The 18705-nt window shown below is 60.7% G+C and overlaps 7 protein-coding genes across 7 annotated transcripts; 3 read left to right on the forward strand and 4 right to left on the reverse strand.

Annotated features, from left to right (window-relative positions):
* Window positions 1–34: 34 nt before the first annotated feature.
* On the reverse strand, window positions 35–2373 carry A1Q1_00362 (uncharacterized protein; the record flags this gene model as incomplete). The annotated part of the gene is made up of 2 exons (XM_014326011.1): window positions 35–244; window positions 295–2373. The coding sequence occupies 2 exons, from the start codon at window positions 2371–2373 to the stop codon at window positions 35–37; spliced, it is 2289 nt and encodes a 762-aa protein (XP_014181486.1).
* Window positions 2374–2877: 504 nt separating this feature from the next.
* A1Q1_00363 (uncharacterized protein) lies at window positions 2878–4829 on the forward strand (the record flags this gene model as incomplete). Its single annotated transcript, XM_014326012.1, has 2 exons — window positions 2878–3888; window positions 4056–4829. The coding sequence occupies 2 exons, from the start codon at window positions 2878–2880 to the stop codon at window positions 4827–4829; spliced, it is 1785 nt and encodes a 594-aa protein (XP_014181487.1).
* A 282-nt stretch (window positions 4830–5111) lies between these two features.
* A1Q1_00364 (uncharacterized protein) lies at window positions 5112–9235 on the reverse strand (the record flags this gene model as incomplete). The annotated part of the gene is made up of 8 exons (XM_014326013.1): window positions 5112–5254; window positions 5294–7844; window positions 7994–8080; window positions 8127–8533; window positions 8711–8826; window positions 8872–9060; window positions 9103–9128; window positions 9182–9235. The coding sequence occupies 8 exons, from the start codon at window positions 9233–9235 to the stop codon at window positions 5112–5114; spliced, it is 3573 nt and encodes a 1190-aa protein (XP_014181488.1).
* Window positions 9236–9642: 407 nt separating this feature from the next.
* Window positions 9643–10135, forward strand: A1Q1_00365 (ribosomal protein s24; the record flags this gene model as incomplete). Its single annotated transcript, XM_014326014.1, has 2 exons — window positions 9643–9936; window positions 9974–10135. The coding sequence occupies 2 exons, from the start codon at window positions 9643–9645 to the stop codon at window positions 10133–10135; spliced, it is 456 nt and encodes a 151-aa protein (XP_014181489.1).
* Window positions 10136–10501: 366 nt separating this feature from the next.
* A1Q1_00366 (uncharacterized protein) lies at window positions 10502–11666 on the forward strand (the record flags this gene model as incomplete). The annotated part of the gene is made up of 3 exons (XM_014326015.1): window positions 10502–10737; window positions 10781–11177; window positions 11229–11666. The coding sequence occupies 3 exons, from the start codon at window positions 10502–10504 to the stop codon at window positions 11664–11666; spliced, it is 1071 nt and encodes a 356-aa protein (XP_014181490.1).
* A 173-nt stretch (window positions 11667–11839) lies between these two features.
* Window positions 11840–14222, reverse strand: A1Q1_00367 (ATP-binding cassette (ABC) transporter; the record flags this gene model as incomplete). Its single annotated transcript, XM_014326016.1, has 9 exons — window positions 11840–12216; window positions 12264–12646; window positions 12846–12907; window positions 12960–13071; window positions 13140–13160; window positions 13316–13350; window positions 13394–13934; window positions 13982–14079; window positions 14151–14222. The coding sequence occupies 9 exons, from the start codon at window positions 14220–14222 to the stop codon at window positions 11840–11842; spliced, it is 1701 nt and encodes a 566-aa protein (XP_014181491.1).
* Window positions 14223–14849: 627 nt separating this feature from the next.
* Window positions 14850–16262, reverse strand: A1Q1_00368 (isocitrate dehydrogenase; the record flags this gene model as incomplete). The annotated part of the gene is made up of 6 exons (XM_014326017.1): window positions 14850–15634; window positions 15703–15832; window positions 15879–15931; window positions 16019–16052; window positions 16090–16155; window positions 16206–16262. 6 exons carry the CDS (start codon window positions 16260–16262, stop codon window positions 14850–14852), a joined length of 1125 nt encoding a protein of 374 aa, XP_014181492.1.
* Between the last annotated feature and the right edge of the window lie 2443 nt (window positions 16263–18705).

The following is an 18705-nucleotide window of genomic DNA, read 5'->3' on the forward strand; positions in this document are numbered from 1 at the left end:
ACATACAGACCACTATCCAAACTCGCGCTCTCGCTCACTTCCAGACCTTTCCGAGCCTCGCGCGCTCTGTCTCCACTCTCCGGGCTTTGGCGTTGCTAGCTGCCGTGCCGGAGAGCAAGCGGCTCTGACTCGGCGTCATGCCGGGCGCCACCCCCTTGCCACTGTCACTCGCGCCACTCGCGCCGCTTGCGACACTCGCGACACTCGCAACACTCCCCGTCGAGCTCCGCCCACTAGCGCCACCCTGCGCGCCCCGCCCGCCAAGCCCGCCGAGTCCGCCGACGCCGAGCGTACAGAGTCCCTCAACGACCCCGTCATCGTGAAGCTCTTGCGAATGCCCGCCGCTTCAAGGGTCGGCTTCCGGGCCGAGTCGGGGGTACGCTTCACGGCGCGGATGCCGGCGGACACGGGCGGCTTGGATTTTGACGTCGGATTTGCGGGCTTGGCGGTCTTCTTGCGCGGGCGGTCGGATGAGGTCTTGCGCAGCGTCACGCCCGCTTTGAGCAGGCGCGCGCCGCCCAGCATTGGCGTCTCGCCAGAGGCGCTGCCGGCGCTGCCGGCGTTGCTGGCGTTGCTGGCGTTTGCCTTCTCCCCGCCCTCGGACAGGATCTTCTCGGCTGGCGGGGTGCGTTTCACGGTCTGGCTCGAGCTCGGGCCCGCTTCCGCGGAGATCGGAGGCGTGGTCGAGGATGATGAGGAAGGCGCGGAGGAAACGGCAGAGGGCGCAGTGGATTCTGGGGTGATGACGGTCGAGCATGCTTTCGCATGGTGCTGCTTCTCAACGACGAGGCGCTGGAGACTTGGCCGCGGGCGTTTCTTGACGTGTCGCTTGCGATGGGGCGATAACGGGCTCGGCTTGCTAGGCCTGTGTTCGTGGCCCACTGGCTCGTCGTCATCGCTGTCCTCGTCCGCCTTGCGCTTGGCCTCCTCCTCCCGCTCTGCCTCTCTCTCCCGCATCGCGCGCTCAATCTCCTCCGCCCGGCGCTCCTCAAACGTACGCCTTGCTTCCTCGAGACCGAGACGTTCTTCGGCAACCGAGAGTTGTGCGCGCGTCAGCTCGTCGCGCTCCGCGTCCAGGAGACGTTTCTGCCTCACGAGCTCGTCGCGCAGTTTCTGGTCTGCAAAGTCTGTTGTCGAGGGCACTGAGGCGGCGGCATTCGTACGCGCCATTTCCTCGACGACCTTCTGCGCTTCTTCCTCCTTTGCGCGAGCAATGCCAACTTCGACCTCGAGATCCTTCACGCGGTCGCGCAGGTCGGCTTCCCGACGTTGGCGTTCCCTCTCCCTCGCTGCCGCCTCGGGGTCTTCCTCCTCCGCAACGACTGCGGAGGGCGCGGGACCCTCCATCAGCCGCTCGCGCACGTCCTCGAGCAGCCGTTTCAGCTTGATATCGGCGATGCTCGGGTGGGCCGTCCAGCTGGAAGCCTGGCCATGTCGGGTGGACATCTCGAAGAACTCGGCGAGGAGGATGCGGTCAACGTCCCGACCCTCTGACCAAGCCAGCGCCTCATTCAGCCCGTTCGCGATACCGACTATGACGTGACGGAACGCCTCGGCTTCCTCGGTCGCACTCTGCCGGAGTGCGTCCAGGTCCCGGATCCCATTCTCGAGCAGAGGCAGAGGACCAGGCGCAGCTGGTGCCGTAGTCCCCGGCGCGATCGGATTCAGGAGCGTAAAGTTGGGCAGCTGGTGTCGCGGAGCAGCTGTCAGCTTGTCGAGCTTGATCTGCTGCCGCTTCGTTTCTTGCTGAGCCGCCGTGCGGAGTGTCTCGAGATTACGCTTCCCGCGGTCGATCTCGTGCCGCAGCTTGGCCGACTCACGCTCCTCGGCAGACGCCTTACGTTCCGCCTCCGCTGCGCGAGACTTTTGGTGCTCGACGTCATGTTCTAGCTTCGAGATTGACTTTGCTTGTCGCTCGACCTTTTCGGACAGACACTCCCACTCGAACTGCAGCGAGCGATGGCGGGCAGAGAGGTCCTCGAGTCGGTTCAGGTTGTTCTGTGCGTCAGCTATGGAAGGGCATATGGAAGCTCGGCGGAGGGAAGGGTGGGATGTGGGGGAAGAGCAACTAATCCCAATAGTCTGAAGGAAATGAGGGCCGGCGCTCACCACATTCGCGCCGAGCAACTCGACAATGACGCTGGTGACGTTGATTTGTTCCGCATCAGTGAGGTTGTCGAGGCGCAGCGGGCGCTTCGCGAACCCGTGGGCGAGGAGTTGCGTGTTGAGGCTTGAGACGGAGTGAACCTTCAGTGGGCTTAGGGGTGGTGAGTCCGCCATGCTGTCGTGGTGATGCACAAGTGCAGGTCGAACCCGTTTGAGGATGATGGGTTCGAAGGGATTGTTTACATTTCGGACGGGCGTTCCTGGCATGGAGGCCAATGGTTTACGTAAGGGATGCTTGGGCGTGATTAGGATGAAGCTATTCACCAGTGTAATGAACACCGTATTGAGTTGCGATTATGCGGTAAATCGAGCTGGGCTCGATCGGGTGGCGCACACACAGCTTGGCCGCGCAAAGAAGACCCACGACGTCCGCATCTTCCAGTTCTCTGCATCGCATTGGCTCCCCTTGCGTTGACTTTCTGGCTTGATAACTAGGCATATCGCTCACAGAGGAGCGCGCGATGCAATAGCCTAAGACCATTGTGCTGATGGCGAGCTCGGTCTGCGTGATTGCGCTGACGAAGCGACTTACGTAAACGTCATGTTGGCAGCCGACGTGGATCGGGGCCATGAGCGCCCCGCAGTGTCCGGCTAGCGTGGTCGTTCTTCGGAGTGAGCATTCCCGTTATCTTCTTCTGCAACATCACTCCTTCCCACCTTCTTCCCTCACGACTTCACACGGACACTTCGCCCACCCGCGACCTGCCCAAAATGCAGCCCGAGGCGTCTGCGCCCGACCCCAGCGCCGTTGGGGCTTCATCGCCACCCCTCACTCCTTTCCGACACCCGCAGCCGCTTACGGCCGCCGACGGCGAGGACCGCCTCCGCCTCCGCCGCAAGCTCAGTCCGAGCATGATTAGCCTGCATATCAAAACGCCGTACGCAGAGCTCGGCGCCAGCACCCCCATCTCATGGGAAGTGCCGACGACCATGTCGGTGGGAGCGGCGAAAGACGCTCTCGCAGACGGATCGGCAGGCTTCGGCGCATGGGAGCGCGATGGGATGCGCCTAATCTGTCGGGGTCGAATGCTCGAGGACTTTGAGATACTCGGCCGCGCGCTGCCCAAGGGCGAGACACCCACGCTGCACCTCGTCGCCCGCCCGCAGAAGAACGCTGCCCCCTCCCCTCCGGCTTCTGTGCCCGCTGTCTCGGACGCCCCGACTAGAACCGCTTCGCCACCTGCCCCTCAGCCGTCTGCCACTGCCGCTGCGCTGGCTGACACTGTACACTACCTCCTGTTCGCTGCGCGTGAACACCTCTGCGCATTGCTCGGACAGCAAAACATCGCCTGGGACGACATGCACCCCGCCCCGACTGTCGAGCGCCGAGTCGCACGAGAAGCTGTCGCAAGCGTCCTTCGCTCAATGGCTCCCGGCTCTGGCTGGGAGGCAGTGCTAGAAGGCGACGACGGCGATCTGCGTGCGGTCTGGACCGGTCTTGGCGAGAAGGGCGTGCGTTCCGAGATTGAATCGCTGTGGAAAACGGCGACTGGTCGACCCTATGCCGCTGAGGGCGATTCCACGCCTGTTGAGTTTGACGAGAAGACCGTCACTCTGAACCTGCCTTCATCGGGCATGGTTCCGTCGCAGTTGACGCATCTCCTCCTCTATCTGCGCCTGACCGTGCTTCTCCCGCATCTGACCGACTCGCTCCAGGCCGCCCAGTCGCCCTCCACCACGACTGCGCTGCCTTCATACTCGCAACGGGTCAACCAGTCCCCTGTCCGTGTGCGCGTCATCTACCGGCCGGCGCCAGGCGTCGGTACGCTCCTGCAGAGCATCTCGTCGACTTTGCTCGTGCACGCCTTCTGGTCCGCGTTCCGCATCCTTCTCATCATCTTCATGCAACCTGCCCTGGACCGACACAAATCTCTGGCTTATGCTCGCAGCCGGCGGCGCCTGGTGGGTCTTTGACACCTACTCTCACTGGGCCGTCGAGCGGCGCGCCGAGCGGATCCGGCAACCAACGTGCCGAGCGTGCGCTGGAGCAGCGCGAGGGTCGCCGCCGTCGTCGGGACCGCGACGACGTCGTCGTGCGCGAGTACGGCGCCGACGGCGAGATCCAACCGGAGCGTGAGCGTGAGCCCCGACGAGAGCGCGAACGGGAGCGTGAGCGCCGTCGAGGCGGCGCAGGAGCGAGACGCCAAGCGCCCGCCCCGCCGCGCGAGAGCGATTGGGTCCGCCTCCCGCTCTACCATCTCGATGTGGATAACCGGCAACTGCGCCTGCCTCCGAGCGCGCTCGAGATTCCGCAAGGAGCGAACGGCATGCCCGGCCCGACGCCTGTGCCCGACCTGCGCCGCGCGCCCGCGACCCAGCCGGGATGGTTCAAGACACACATCCTCCTGCCACTGTATCTCTGGTTCCTGACGCTTATTCCGGACTTTGAGGTGCGGCGCGCTCGCGCAATCAGGCAGAGGGAACGGGCCATCCGCGCGCTGGTCAATGAGCGCCGCGGCCAGTCTGCGAATGTGCCGGAAGGGCAGAGCGCAGAGACGCAGAGCCAGTGGCTGCCTGATGGTATCTCGCCCACGGCCAAGAGGTACTATGAGCGCGTCATTGCGCGCCCCGAGTCGATCGACTGGGACGAGGAGCGCGAGGCGCAGCGCGCCATGGACCTGCCTGATGAGGAGGAGCAGGAGGAGCGCTTCGCCATGTTGTAATTGACCTTTTCATGTTGTACACACGTACTGAGGCACGCGCTGTTACACCTAGCGACGGCCCAGTCGAACGAAACGCAGGCGATAGAATCCCCGCCTTATTTACATAGTATATGAGTATCATATCTAGAGCTTTTCCATGCACTGGAGAGAAACCTGACGTGTTTGCTGCAGCAAGATGGAAGTATTGATGGTCGGGTTCATTTGCACACACTACATGGTCTACACACAGTCTAGCTCTTGTTCTCGTTCTGTATCTGGTGTTGGTGCTGCTCGCGCAGCGGATTAGGTCTGGTAGTCGCGGAACTCCTTCCACTGGTCCATCTTGAGGAGTCCGCCGACAAACTGGTGGAACACGGGCGCCTGCGCGGGCGTGCTCATGTTGTACAGCGGAATGGCGGTGCGGAGCGTCGAGCGCTGCATCTCCTCTTGTCCTGTCAGCTAACGCGCAATATTCAGCAGCTTACCTTTGCGCTCGAGGTCCTGCTTGATGGTGTCATCCTTGACTTCGAGGTCCTTCATGATAGTCTTGAGCGACTCGGCGGCCTCGTCGAGCTTGGGAATGACGGCGGCGGGGGCCAGGTTCGCGAGACGAAGGAGGAGCATGAGTCCGAGGCTCTTAATTTCGTTGACATCCCGCAAGGCGGCCATGACACGCTCGGTGAACGCGGGCACGTCAATCTTGTTGAAGCAGCTCGCGAGCATCGTGTACATGGCCTCGTAGGCGGTCTTGCGGTTCTCCAGTCCGTCGTCCTCGATCACCTTGAAGGGTCCCATCTGCACCTCGCGCTGCAGCTCCGGCTTGATCTCCGTCTCACGGTAAAGGTAGGGCTGCAGCTGGCCCAGCTTGTCGATGACGAGGTACGGCTTGTTCTGAGCCGCAGCATTGAGCGCTGCAACAGCCAGGCGGCGGACGACAAGATCCTCGTCCGCCATCAAGGTCAGACAGTCATTCACAATGGGCGCAATGATCTCGTTCGACGCACTGCTCGAGTCGATGAGCGTGTACCGGATAGACGCAGCGACGAGGGCGCGCTGTTGAGGGGTAGACTGCAGCATCGTCTGCAGCTGCGGGATGAACCGTCCGGGCGTAACGGCGGTCAGTTTGCCAATGCACGCCGCCTTGATGTTCCTAATACCATCGTCGCTGACGGCGGCGGCCGCGTTGCTGGCGGCCACATCGCCGAAGAGAGGGCCCCAAAGAATGTCGGTCAGCTTCTCGAGCTCGGCGGGCGAAGAGTTGAGAATGACCTCCTTGAGCGCGTAGAGCAGGAGCGAGCGACCAGCCTCGTCCTTGGCGTTCTGGATCTGCTGAATGAGCTGCGGGAGCAACGTCTCGGGCGAGCCGGCAGCCATGTTACCAGCGGCGAATGCTGCAGCCGTGCGGACCTCCTCGCTCTCATTGTTGAAGAACTTGAGCACGTCGGCGAACAGCGTACCGTTGCCGCAGAGGTCCTCCTCGCGGCCAATCTCGCCGATAGAGAGAAGGGCCAGGTACAGCTCGGGCGTGGAAGCCGACTTGGACTCGAGCGTCTTCTGGAACGTGGCGAGGATGCCAGACGTGTTACGCTGGCTGGTTGCGACCACGGCACCAATGCACTTGGCTGTCGTCTGGAAGGCGACCGAACGGCTGAGGGTCGAGTCGGCGCTGCTGCCCTTTGTGACGTTCATGACCAGCGTCGGGACGAGGCGGAGCGCTGACTCGGGGTCACCGGCAACGTAGGTGGAGAAGAAGGAGGGCAGCTCGTCGATCAGAGTAGCCGTGGCAGAGTTGCGAATGACGTTGAGCACCTCGGGGAGGATGTTCTGCTCAACTGAGGTGCGGCTGGCAGGCTGGTCCTGGAGGACGAGAGCAACGACACGAAGCGCGGCCGGCGTGTCGATGAAGGGTTGAAGTTCGAGGATGATGCCATCGGCGACCTCGGCGGGAAGGGCGTTGCCAACACGCTTCAGAATGCGCTCGAGAGTCGTGAACTCGGCCGCCTTGGAAGCGGAGCGCTTGTTGCGGCGAATCGAGACGACAATCTCCTGCAGGACCTCGAGCAGCCAGGCATCAAAGACAGGGCCGCTGACGAGAGGGGATTCAGCAAGACGTCCGATGACGACCGTGGCGGTGGACGCGGTGCTCTCGTTCGAGAGACGAGTCTTGATGAGCTCCAGAGCAGACGAGAGCTCCTGGGACAGAGCGTCACCCTCGTGAACAAGAAGGTCACCCATAGTGATCAGGGCCCTCTCACGCACATCACCATCCACGGATGTCGCTCCCAGCACCTCGGCCGTCGCCTGGAACAGCTGGCGAACAGGTCCGTCATATCCCTGGCGCAGAGGCGAAGCCGATCCCGAACCAGCACGGAAGCCGGGGTGAACTGGCCGGAGAGACTGGGCGAGAGCCGAAGCCGTGGCGAACGCCTCAAAGTTTACACGCTGCAGCTTGTCCTTCATGCACCGCGTGATGGCAGTAGTCAGCTCGGAGAGGTGTTCGGCATAGCTGCGTGCAACGTGGTGATTGAAGAAAGCGGCAAGGAAAGTCAGAACGGCGATGGTGAGCGACGGCGTCGTGCTGTCCGACGAACGCAGGGCACCCTTCGCCGCCTGGCAGAGCGTGTCCGCCTCAGACTCCAGGCCGCCGTCGAGAGCCTCAACGATCCGCCGCAGCAGGACGAAGCTCTCCTGGCGCGTGGCGACCGTCTTGGCAGCGGTCTGCTTCAGAATCGCCTTCACGATTTGGGACCTCATCGTCAGGAGAGCAGCAGTGATGCTATCCGGGCTCGAGTCCTCGTCCATGCCCTCACTGCGCTTGCGCTTGTTGCGTCCCGAAGCAGCAAGGTCCGCCGACCGAGCGTTGGCGGTCTGCTGCAGCAGGGCGTTGAACGCGGCAATAACCTCGAGACGGACCGACTCCTCGCGCTCGGCAAACCGCGCAACCAGGATAGGGGCAGCAGTCTTGTAGAGGTCCTGAAGGAGGTCCAGGCGAGTGCTAATGATAGCTGTCAACAGCTTGGCGGCAGATCGTCGGGTCTTCCACGAGTCGTCATCGTCGTCCGAGTACTCGTGGTCAAACTCGTCGTCATCATCAAGGTCGTCCTCGTCGTCCATGTCCACATCATCCTCGTCAAAGTCCACGTAATTCTGGTGGTCAGTGGGTGAACATAAGTGAGGAAACCTACCGGGTCGTACTTCACAAGTTGCAGCGCACGCTCGACAATCTTGGGCACAGAAGGTGAAAGCTCAGATGGGCAGTGAAGAGCCAGCGTCTCCAGAGCCTGTGCGTCAGCGCGTTTCTAAGAAGTCGAGACCCACGGTCAGAGCGCCCTCGACAGCGTCAGCATCCTCCAGGTCGTCCGCCTGTTTCAGAATCACGTCGACAAGGTTGTCGTTGGCAATCAGTGCGCCCACATCACCTGCAGCTGAGGTCTTGGCAATACCCGCCACCGCTGCAACCCAAGCCTTCGCAGTGTCGCCGCCAGCACTGAAGCCCTGCGACATCTCAGACTTCAGACTCTGGAAGTGCTGAGGACAGATAGAAATGAACGACGCGAGAGCAGGAACGGCGCGCTTGCGGACGGACAGTGGCGCCGATGACATGACCTCGAGGAAGCAGCTCAGCGACAGGTCCTGGAGCTTGGCGTTGGAAGCAATAGCGTTTCCGAAGCGGGCGTAGATGTCCGCGAGGATTTGCAGCAGCTCTGAAGCCAGCTGACGGTTCGCTTGAGGCTGGGGTCAGCTTGGCGTTAATTCATCGTGAGCTCACAGAGTTAACATTCTGGCGAATCCGAGTTAAAATCATGGTCAGAATCTCAGGCGTGTTCGGAGCATCGACGGGCATCTCAGCGACGACATTCTTCAGAGCTGGCCATCAGCAGAGCGTGGGTTGCAAAACTCACCAAGGCAGCAGATGTCACGACTCTCCTCGTCGACCTTCAGTCCGGGGCTCCCAATGCCCTCAGTGACGTTGGCGACAATCTGGCGCAGGTAGTTTGGCCGGGCTTTCCGTGACATGCTTGCAAGACTGACGCGTCAGCTTTAAGGAAGAACAGCAGCTTACCAGGCAGCGGCGGCGTTTTTAACCTCAGCGTTCGAGTCCCCAAGCAGACCAAGAACCATCTCCGTCAGGATCTTCTCAGCAGTTTCATCAGTGTAGGAAGGGTCCTGGGTGCGGGAGGCGGTCTTGGCCACCGGTTTCTCGTTCAGGATGTGCTGGAGCTCTTTGTTCAGGTCCACAAGAGCCATGATTCTAACATCGTCAGTGAGCCCGCACCATAACCTGCAGCCCTACCGAAGGTCTGAATCGGCCGACTTGAACTGCAAGGGTTAGCCATTGTTTACGGAACGTCTGAGGGATGCAGTCTACTGACCTTGTCCGAGAGGGACGGGACCATGGCGGTCAACGCGCGTCTTCCCCCCGACATGCTGGTCGACTGTTCTGCGCTGTCTGAGGGTTGAGAGTGTAAGAGGAAGGGGAAGGAGGCGGGAGATCTGATGTGGTTGACTGTATCGGTCACTGACGCGCGTTGTGACGACGTCCGTGGCTGTGACCCAGAAGTGGAGGTCGGTTTCGGAATTTTATGGCGTGTCATAATTTTCGGCGGGTGATAACGCCATCTTGTGGTCGGGAGATCAGGCGACGGAAAAGTCAAGACTGGTCGCGAGCACACCTGCAACACTGCCTTACATCGTTATAGGCACTCTCTACACTCGCAGCACGCACTCTCCGAACGTCGACTACGTGCTCCGCTAGCACCGAGATCAAGCCGACGGCTGCTTTTCGCCCCGCTTCCCTTTTCATCGCCTGTTTCTCCGCCCTTCACCATACACCATGCCCGTCCGCCTCCGCCTCGCCCGTCACGGTCAGCGTCACACGCCCGTGTACCACCTCGTCGCGATCAACGCCACGAAGAGGAGAGACGCCAAGCCTATTGAGAAGCTCGGCGAGTACGACCCGCTCCCCCGCGTGCCCAAGGAGTACAAGCTGCCGACGTCGACGCAGGTGTTTGGAAAGCAGCCGATCCTGCCGAAGGAGAAGCGTATCGAGTGGGACGTCGAGAGGATAAACTACTGGCTCAGCGTCGGTGCTCAGCCCACCAAGTCTGTTGTCAGGCTGCTGGAGAGGGTGAGCTCTCGACGTGTTGACAGAACTGACAGTACAGGGAGGTATCCTTACGATTCCTCACAAGTGGCAGCACAACTGGTCTGAGATCACCACGGGCCAGAAGCTTCCCTCGCCTGAGGAGGCCCCTGATGCTCACCCGAAGGCTGCTGAGTCTGCCGAGCCGACACCAGAGGCTGCGCCCAAGCAGACCGCTCCCTAGACATAGCACCGAAAAGACATCCCGTCACACCTCTCACCCTCACACCCCGGCATTTTTAACTATCTAAACTGGCTTCTATACCACTGCATGCATTGTATCGCACGTCGAGGGTCTGATCCCCAAGGGTGTGCGTCCGACTGACCGAAGTTTTACTGTACACGCGCGTAGTTGAAGCCGTCGAGGAAGACGAGGCAGCTCTTGCCCTAGGCGAGGACAGGGGAGCCAGGTTGGGTGGTGATATGATTTCCGTGCCTGAATTGGTACGCAGGTTAACTTTTTCGAAAGCCACACCTGGCTCCCATCATAACATCCACCCACTTGGCTCGTTTCGCCCCTTCCATTCGCTCCGCCCGACACTCCAGCACCATGTCGAACGCCGAGGCGAGCTCGTCGAAGCACAAGGACCGCCGGTCCAAGAAGGACAAGAAGGAGAAGAAGGAGAAGCGCAAGCACAAGCACGCCGTCGAGGTTGCGCCTGTCACTGGCGGTGCCGAGGGACCGTTCGAGCACCGCGTGCAGCGGATGCGGCTCAGCGTGCCGCCCAAGTTCTCTGCTGACTGGATGGAGGGCGTGCGCGAGTCGCTTGACGGCATGCTCATGCGGTAAGTAGCCACAGCTGCTGATCTGGACATAGCTGACAGCCAGGTACGTGGGACAGATGGGCGGTGTCCTCCTTGCCCACTGGGACCACCAGTTCTGCGACGACAGCATCAAGCTCATCAACGAGTGCCCGTTCGGCGTGACTGAGGTCACGTTCCGGAGCATTGTGTGGGCTCCCCGCCTCGGCCTGGTGCTGCAGGGCACGCACTCGCTGTCCTCGCCGTCGCACCTCTCGCTTCTGTTCGGCAAGACGTTCAACGTCTCGATCCCCCTCCAGCACATCCCGCAGGACAAGTACGAGTTCGAGCACACCGGCGAGGCGGCCGAGAGCGACAGCGAGGACGAGGACGAGCCCCTCGGCGCCGTCGAGGAGGTCGGACGCTGGAAGGTCAAGAGCACCGGTCAGACGCTCGGCGCCTCGGGCGAGCGCGTCCCCTTCACTGTCATCGGGTAAGCTCACAACCTCTTGAAAGAGCTAACAGACAGTCTCCAGGTCACCAACAACATGCTCTCGATCACGGGCTCGCTCCTCGACGACCCGTCGAACCCGCCCGCGCTCCCCGCCGTTTCGCGCCGCACGCCCTCGCTCTCCCCCGAGCTCCCCGAGCCTCCCGCGAAGCGCCCGTATCGCCCCCGCGCCTCCGTGGGCAAGCCTGCTGCTGCTACGCCGTCAAAGTCGCAGCACACGACGTTCGACGAGGAGCCTGCTGCTGCCGCCGAATCCGCCGAGGCTGAGCCCGAGATCGACACATCCAAGATGAACCCCCGCGAGCTCAAGAAGTACCGCAAGGAGCAGGAGAAGGCGAAGCGCGACGCGCGCAAGGCGCGCAAGGAGGGTGCTGCGGCCGAAGCCGCCGAGGCCGAGACGGGCACCAAGAGGAAAGCGGACGAGGAGGACGGCGGCGAGCGCAAGAAGAGGAAGGAGGCGTAATCTCTTTTTCATCTTCTGTTGTTTTCTGATGTATCTTAGATGGGCTTGCGGGCTCTGCATTGCACTGACGTGTCCAAACAGGCTGACGTGACTTGTTAGACAGCTCTGCATGGCGCCGCATCGAGGTCTATAGCTTGGCATGTGGGCGTGCTCATGGTCTATCGAGTACGGTTCTACTTCTTCTTGTCTTTTCCAGACTTGGCGTCTCCGTTCGCCTTCCGTTCCCTCTCCTCCCGGTCGCGCTTCTCGCGACGCTCCCTCTCCTCACGCTCTGCCCTCTCCTCCAGACCCTCATGCACGCGCTCGCACTCGCGATCAGCCTCCTCGTGCGTGTCAAAGTGGCGCACATGCGGCGTCATGTTGTACTCGCGCGTGCCGCAGCGCTTGGCCTGCTCGGGCGTGTGCGTGATCCAAATGATAGCCTTGGGCCCGAGGGAGTGACGGGGATAATGCGCCTCGCCGTCGCCTCCGCGGACGTTTGGCGGCAGAAGCCCCACAAGCGTCTTCTCGACCTTGCGCATGGTCTCGGCATCGAGGGCGGATGTCGGTTCTGATCAGTCAGCGCGCCTTCCCTCCCCCTCCTTGGAAACTACGCACCGTCGAGTAGAATGATGTCGGCTCCTCCCAGTCCGATGCCGATGGCCAGCGCAATGCGCTGCGCCTCGCCGCCTGACAGCGTGCCCCAGTCCCGGTTCCAGAGGAACTTTTGGATCCCCCACTCCTCTGCAATGCCCATCGGGTCGAGGCTTGGCCTGTCGTTGCTGATCTCCTTGACGCGCTTCTTGCGCGACGCGTAGCCCTGGCACGTCTTCAGAAAGTCGAGCGGCGTCCCTGCCAGAATGGAAGCACGCTGCGGGATGTACTGCACCAGCGTACGGTAGTAGGGGTACCCATACTCGCTCGCTGTCTTGCCGTGCAGCGCGATGCGGCCCTTCTGGTACACGTTCAGCTCGGAGATGCACTTCAGCAGCGTCGTCTTGCTATGATTGTTAGCTGAAGCTCGGGGGGCCAATCGCGTAGGCTGGGAACGTAATCGCGAGGAATCCAGTGGATCCTTCGTGACCGATGGTGGGGCTCGCCGCTATCACGACAGGCACCAGACACCGAAGTTGTTCTTCGTGACGGCCAGACTGCCTCGAAGCAGATCTGTTGGTGTGCATCGATCAGAAGAAGACTCACCCGCATCCACTCTCTCCGCAGAGGATCAGCACCTCGCCATCGTGCAAGTCCAGGCTGATGTCCTTGATCGTCAGCGTCCTAGCTCCGATCGCGGGTCGGCCGAGGATGACTCACGTTTAGGATGGCCGTCCCTTTGCCATCGTCCCGGCGCAGCGTCAGATTCTTGACCTCGAGGAGGGTCATCGGGTCGATTGTGTCGCTTTTGAGGTAGAGAAAGGATGCAAGACTAAACAACAAGCGAACAACAAAGCGAGGAAGACGGTTGGAGACAGCACCCAGATTTCGGGCACGCACCCGGCGGAAACATGGTCCAGCCTATGACGACATGACCTGAAATAGCCATTACGCCGGGCTCGGAGGTGGGACAAAGCCACCACCGAGGTTTCGGCCAGACACATCAAACTGCAATTTGCTGCCTGCATACACCATGCTCATCGAACTACTGGATTAACTACAGATGATTTGCTTACTTGGAAGCAGAGGCGTCGGCGGAAGCGTCGGCGGCCTGCATGTTAGCTGACAAGCCGTAGCAAAGCTCTGTGACTTACCTTGGCGTCCGAGGCATCGGCCTCGTCTCCGTCCTTGGCGTCGGCGTCGTCGCCGGCACCAGCGCCAGCGGCGCCGGCCTGCTGCATCAGCGCCGAGAGGTCGGGCATGCCACCCGCACCGCCCGCGCCTCCAGCACCGCCCGCGCCGCCCATCTGCTCCATGAGCTTGGCAAAGTCGACGCCGCCGGCACCGGCACCACCGCCACCCATGCCGCCCATAAGGGAGGCCATGTCCATGCCAGGGGGCATGCCGCCGCCTCCGGCGCCGCCGACGAAGCCTCCGTCGTCGGCATCAATCTCGCCAGCGACCTCGTCCTGCTCGTCCTCGTCGGCCCAGCGGGTGAAGTCGGTCTTGATCCAGTTACGGTTGAGAGGCTCCTTGGTCAGGCGCGGCCAGTACTCCTTCTTGAGCTCCTTCTTGCGGATGATCAGCAGCAGGTCGCGGCCAGTGTACGGCATTTGCTTCGTCGCCTCGGGGTCGATCTCGTGGTAGAAGTTGAGCTTGCACGCCCACTGCTTCTCGGGAAGACCCTTGGCGGGGCTGAATGTAAGCTGACGCGACGGAGCCCCTAGCTTCAATGCACTTACTCTCCGGAAGTACCAGTGAAGGAGAGCGAGTCAGACTTCAGGTCAACCTTGTAGCCCGGGTTCAGGTCGTCGATGCGGAACGTGAGGTAGATGAAGTTCTGCCGTCAGTCACCCACCCTCGATCTCATAGCCAACAGCCACATTGGCGCTCAGACCATGTGCGACTCACCTTCTCGGGGTCCGTGTCCGACGAACGCTCAGCGTACATGACCTCGGGGTGAATGGGTTTACCGGCAGACATTTTGTGCGACGATTGACTCAGTTGTTTTGGAGATGATCAAGAAGCAAGTCTCCTTTCGGTCCTATACATAGCTGGCTGCAATGTCCACCTCGGTTTCGTACGGTGACGACACTGCGACGGAACCAAACGTCCATAGGATTATGCTGGAAGTATCATGATCCTCGAATGGAACGAGGTGCGGGGCCTGGGAGATCGCATTTTCCCACGGTGCTTGATTGAAGCACGTGGTGCAAACCTCCACAGAGTAGCGGAGATAAGTTACTCTCCGTTGAAAGATTGTTGGTGCTGGGAAGAATGCTCGCACCGCACACTGAGTGAGATCCTGTAGTCGCATCCCGGTTCCTGGCAGTTTAGACGAGCTCGCACACAGCTGTGTGTTGGTCGCTGCTGCTTGTCATGTTAGACGATGAGGTTGATGAGCGCTGTCCACTGCCCCCTGTGTGCAGCATCACGTTAGCCTTACTCTGTGCTTCGCTGCTGTCGTAAGCCAGCTGCGAATCCCAGTCCGAACTCGTTGCCTTGATTATTTTTGTGCATCACAGGTCTAAGCAATACACAAACGGTTTATTTTATCCCGAATGTTGTTGTTTTACAGTACAGATACAAGCCACCAGTCATCGCCGCTTCTTAGAGCTTGGCAATGATGGCGTCGGTGTACTGCTGAGTGGAAGCGTTACCGCCGAGGTCACGGGTGACGGTCTTGCCCTCAGCAATGGTCGAGAGAGCGGCAGTCTCGATCTTGTTGGCGTAGTCGTTGAGGCCCATGTGGCGGAGCATCATGAGCGAGGAGAGGAGGAGAGCGGTGGGGTTGGCGAGGCCCTTGCCGGCAATGTCGGGGGCGGAGCCGTGGACAGCCTCGAAGATGGAGGCGTCCTTGCCAATGTTTCCGGAGGGGGTGAGACCGAGACCACCGATGAGACCAGCGGAAAGGTCGGAGAGAATGTCACCGTAGAGGTTGGGCATGACCATGACCTCCTGCGAGAAGGGAGCGGGGTCCTGGGTGATGCGGAGACAGACACGGTCAAGGAGGTCCTCGTTGTACTGGACGTTGGGGTACTCCTTGGCGACGGCGCGGCACGCAGTGAGGAACATGCCGTCGGACATCTTCATGATGTTGGCCTTGTGGACGGCGAGAACCTTGTTACGGCCAGACTCCTGGGCGTAGTGGAAGGCGTAGCGGGCAACACGCTCGGAAGCCTCGTAGGTGATGAGCTTGATCGACTGAACGACACCGTCGACGATAACGTGCTCGATACCAGAGTACTCTCCCTCGGTGTTCTCACGGATCAGGACGGTGTTAACGTCGTCGTAGAGGGTCTTGTAGCCCTTGATGGAGACACAGGGACGGACGTTGGCGAAGAGGTGGAAAGCACGACGAAGGGTGAGGTTCATCGAGACGTGGCCCTTGCCGACTGAGAATGTTAGCTTGAATCAAGGGCTCCTCTGAAGCTAGGGAGGAAGTCATCGTGGTCATACTCACTAGGGGTAGCGAGGGGACCCTTGAGGGCGACGGTGTTCTTCTTGACGGAAGCGACGGCGTCAGCGGGAAGGGTGGTCTTGCCGTCCTTGAGGATGGGGGTAACGTCAACCTCCTCCCAAACGATGGGAGCCTGGCCGTCAGTTGATACTCGGCAGACATCAGCGGCTGAAACTTACGCCAGCAGCAGTGTAGATCTTCTTGACAGCCTCAGAGATCTCGGGGCCGATACCTGCCGGTCAGCATCAACAAAAATAAACAGAGCGCGCTCGCCCAGCCTCAAAGGGGTATCGAGCGGCCCCCCACGGCTCAAACGCACCGTCACCGGGGATCAGAGTAACGGTGTAGTTGCCCTGCACGTCAGTTCAAAGACCAGGCTCATCAACTCACGTTGGCGTCCTTCTTGCCAGCGTAGGCAGAGGTGACATCGGCGGTGGCAGCGTAGCCGCGCGAAGCCTGGCTCATTAGTGGCCGTTCAAATTTGACTGGTTCGCAATGTCGCTCACCTGGAAGGCGCGGAGGGTGGGGATGACGCTGCGGGTGGCACGGCGGGCGGCGAACATGGTGACGGAGGAGGAGGGGGGGAGGGGAAGTGGAGGGAGGTTGTTGTTGTAAAAGATGTGGTGAAGGAGGATGCAGATGCGAAAGGGGGACACGACGAAAGCTTTGCTTTGATCAGGATCAGCTGTCTCAGGACTGGGCAGGACTGGCAGCCAGGACGACGTCACACCCTGTGCGCGCATCCACATCTCCACCAAAACGGCCATGAAAACGCTTACGTAAAGCGTTGAAAACAGGCGGCGTTGTCGGCCGATGGGGATCGACGCGCCTTACACGTGACTATCCTGCTCCTGAACCCCGCAGGAGGACACCTTGCAGCGATAACCAGCGATATTTCCGATGCATGGACGTTGTTGCTGATGCGGCGATCAATTGGGTTGATAGATCACTTAGAATGCATGGAATGGCCTCTATAGCATAGAGAGTCGCTATACACATATCTCGGGCGTTCTGCGCAACTCTGGGGCCAGCATAATCGACGCGGCAGATGTCTTCGGCCCAGAAAGGGCGTTCTAGAGACGATCATATCCACATGCCTAGCAACATGAGGGGGTGAAGAGTTGAAGTAGGGACTTGTCGGTCTTCGCCGAGAAGTGCCGATGGATTGCGGCAACAGACGACTAGGCCAATGAATGCGCATCTAGCCAGCCAAGGTCGAAGATTCAAAACGAGGCGCACCTTGTCCTGCAGCGAACGTTAGTCTAGTAGGGTTTCCACTGCCGCCGGTAACCTCCCTCTTGCTCTTGTCTCACTGCGACTTGCACTTTTTGCGATCTGGTCGGCAACTTGGACCTCCTGGCTGATTCGGCTCTCTTGACGCTAACACTACACTTACTCAGCTAACTTGCATGTCTCTACGCCCAACCCACTGTCAGAGCCAGTATCCCATCGGCATCCACAGCAATTGCCACATGAGCCAAGCAACTCACCGGACGCATGCTGGATATCACCGCCAGCGTACGCCTGCCCAAGCCAGCTTGAACCAGCCTTCACAAAGGAGTTTCTCATCTCATGGTCGAGATGGGCGGAGGCATTCCCACGTGGGATTTATCAGCCGATTTGATGCCGCGATACCGATTAAATCTTCTGGTCACAGAATTTTGGATAGCGAGGGGGTCAGGCCCATAAACAAGGCTGCTGGTGCGATCCCTCTTGTCCATCACCCCATACCCCCCTCCATCCACAAAAACAACCATGGGTTCCAAGAGCGCCGCTAAGGTTGACAAGAAGTCCAAGAAGGACGAGAAGGCCGTTGCCGCCGCCGCCAAGGTGCGTTGTCGCTGGTTGCCGATCGTCTCTCATCGCCGTCACCGGTGACGTGAGAGGTCGCACGAGCATGCGAAATTTGATCGATCAGTTCGCTGACGCTTCCAACAGGCCGCCAAGGTCGAGAAGAAGTCCAAGAAGTCGAAGAAGGAGCCTACCCCCGAGAGCAGCTCGTCTGAGTCCGAGTCTGACTCTGACTCCGACTCGTCTTCGGACTCGTCCTCTGACGAGGAGGAGGAGAAGAAGCCCGCCGCTAAGGGCAAGGCCGCCGCCAAGAAGGAGGAGTCGTCTGACTCTTCTGACTCTGACTCCTCGGACTCTGACTCGTCTGACTCTGAGGACGAGAAGCCGCCCCCAAGGCTGCCGCCAAGAAGGAGGAGTCTTCTGACTCGTCCGACTCTGACTCTTCGGACTCTGACTCTGACGACGAGGAGGAGAAGAAGACCGAGAAGAAGGAGGAGAAGAAGGAGGAGACCTCTTCGTCTTCCGACTCTGACTCCTCGTCTGACTCTGACTCTTCTGACGAGGAGGAGGAGGCCAAGCCCGCTTCCAACAAGCGCAAGGCTGAGGAGGAGCCCGAGGCTGCCGCCGCCCCCGCCCCCGTCAAGAAGGTCAAGACTTCTGAGGGTGAGCAGGAGGCTACCAACACCGTCTTCGTCGGTGGTCTTTCGTGGAACATTGACAACGACTGGCTCGCTTCCGAGTTCGCCTCGTGCGGTGAGGTCGTCTCTGCCCGCATCGTTCTCGACCGCGACACCCAGCGCTCGCGTGGCTTCGGTTACGTCGAGTTCGCCGACGTTGACTCTGCCATCAAGGCCATCGAGTTTGAGGGCAAGGAGCTCGACGGCCGTGCCGTCCGCGTCAACTTTGCCAACGCCCGCAAGCCCGACGCCGACAAGCGCGCCAAGGTCTTCAACGACAAGCGCTCGCCCCCCGCCGACACCCTCTGGATCGGCTCGCTCCCCTTCGACACCACCGAGGACCACATCTACGAGACCTTCGGCGAGTACGGTGACGTCCAGTCCGTCCGTCTCCCCACCGACCGGGAAACCGGCGCCGCCAAGGGCTTCGGTTACGTCACCTTCGGCGACGTTGCCCAGGCCACTGCTGCCCTCGAGGCCCTTAACGGCTCCGAGTTCGGCTCGCGCCGCATCCGCATCGACTTCGCTCCCCCCAAGC

Source organism: Trichosporon asahii (genome assembly GCF_000293215.1).
Source record: "Trichosporon asahii var. asahii CBS 2479 unplaced genomic scaffold scaffold00020, whole genome shotgun sequence".
Classification (NCBI taxonomy): domain Eukaryota; kingdom Fungi; phylum Basidiomycota; class Tremellomycetes; order Trichosporonales; family Trichosporonaceae; genus Trichosporon; species Trichosporon asahii.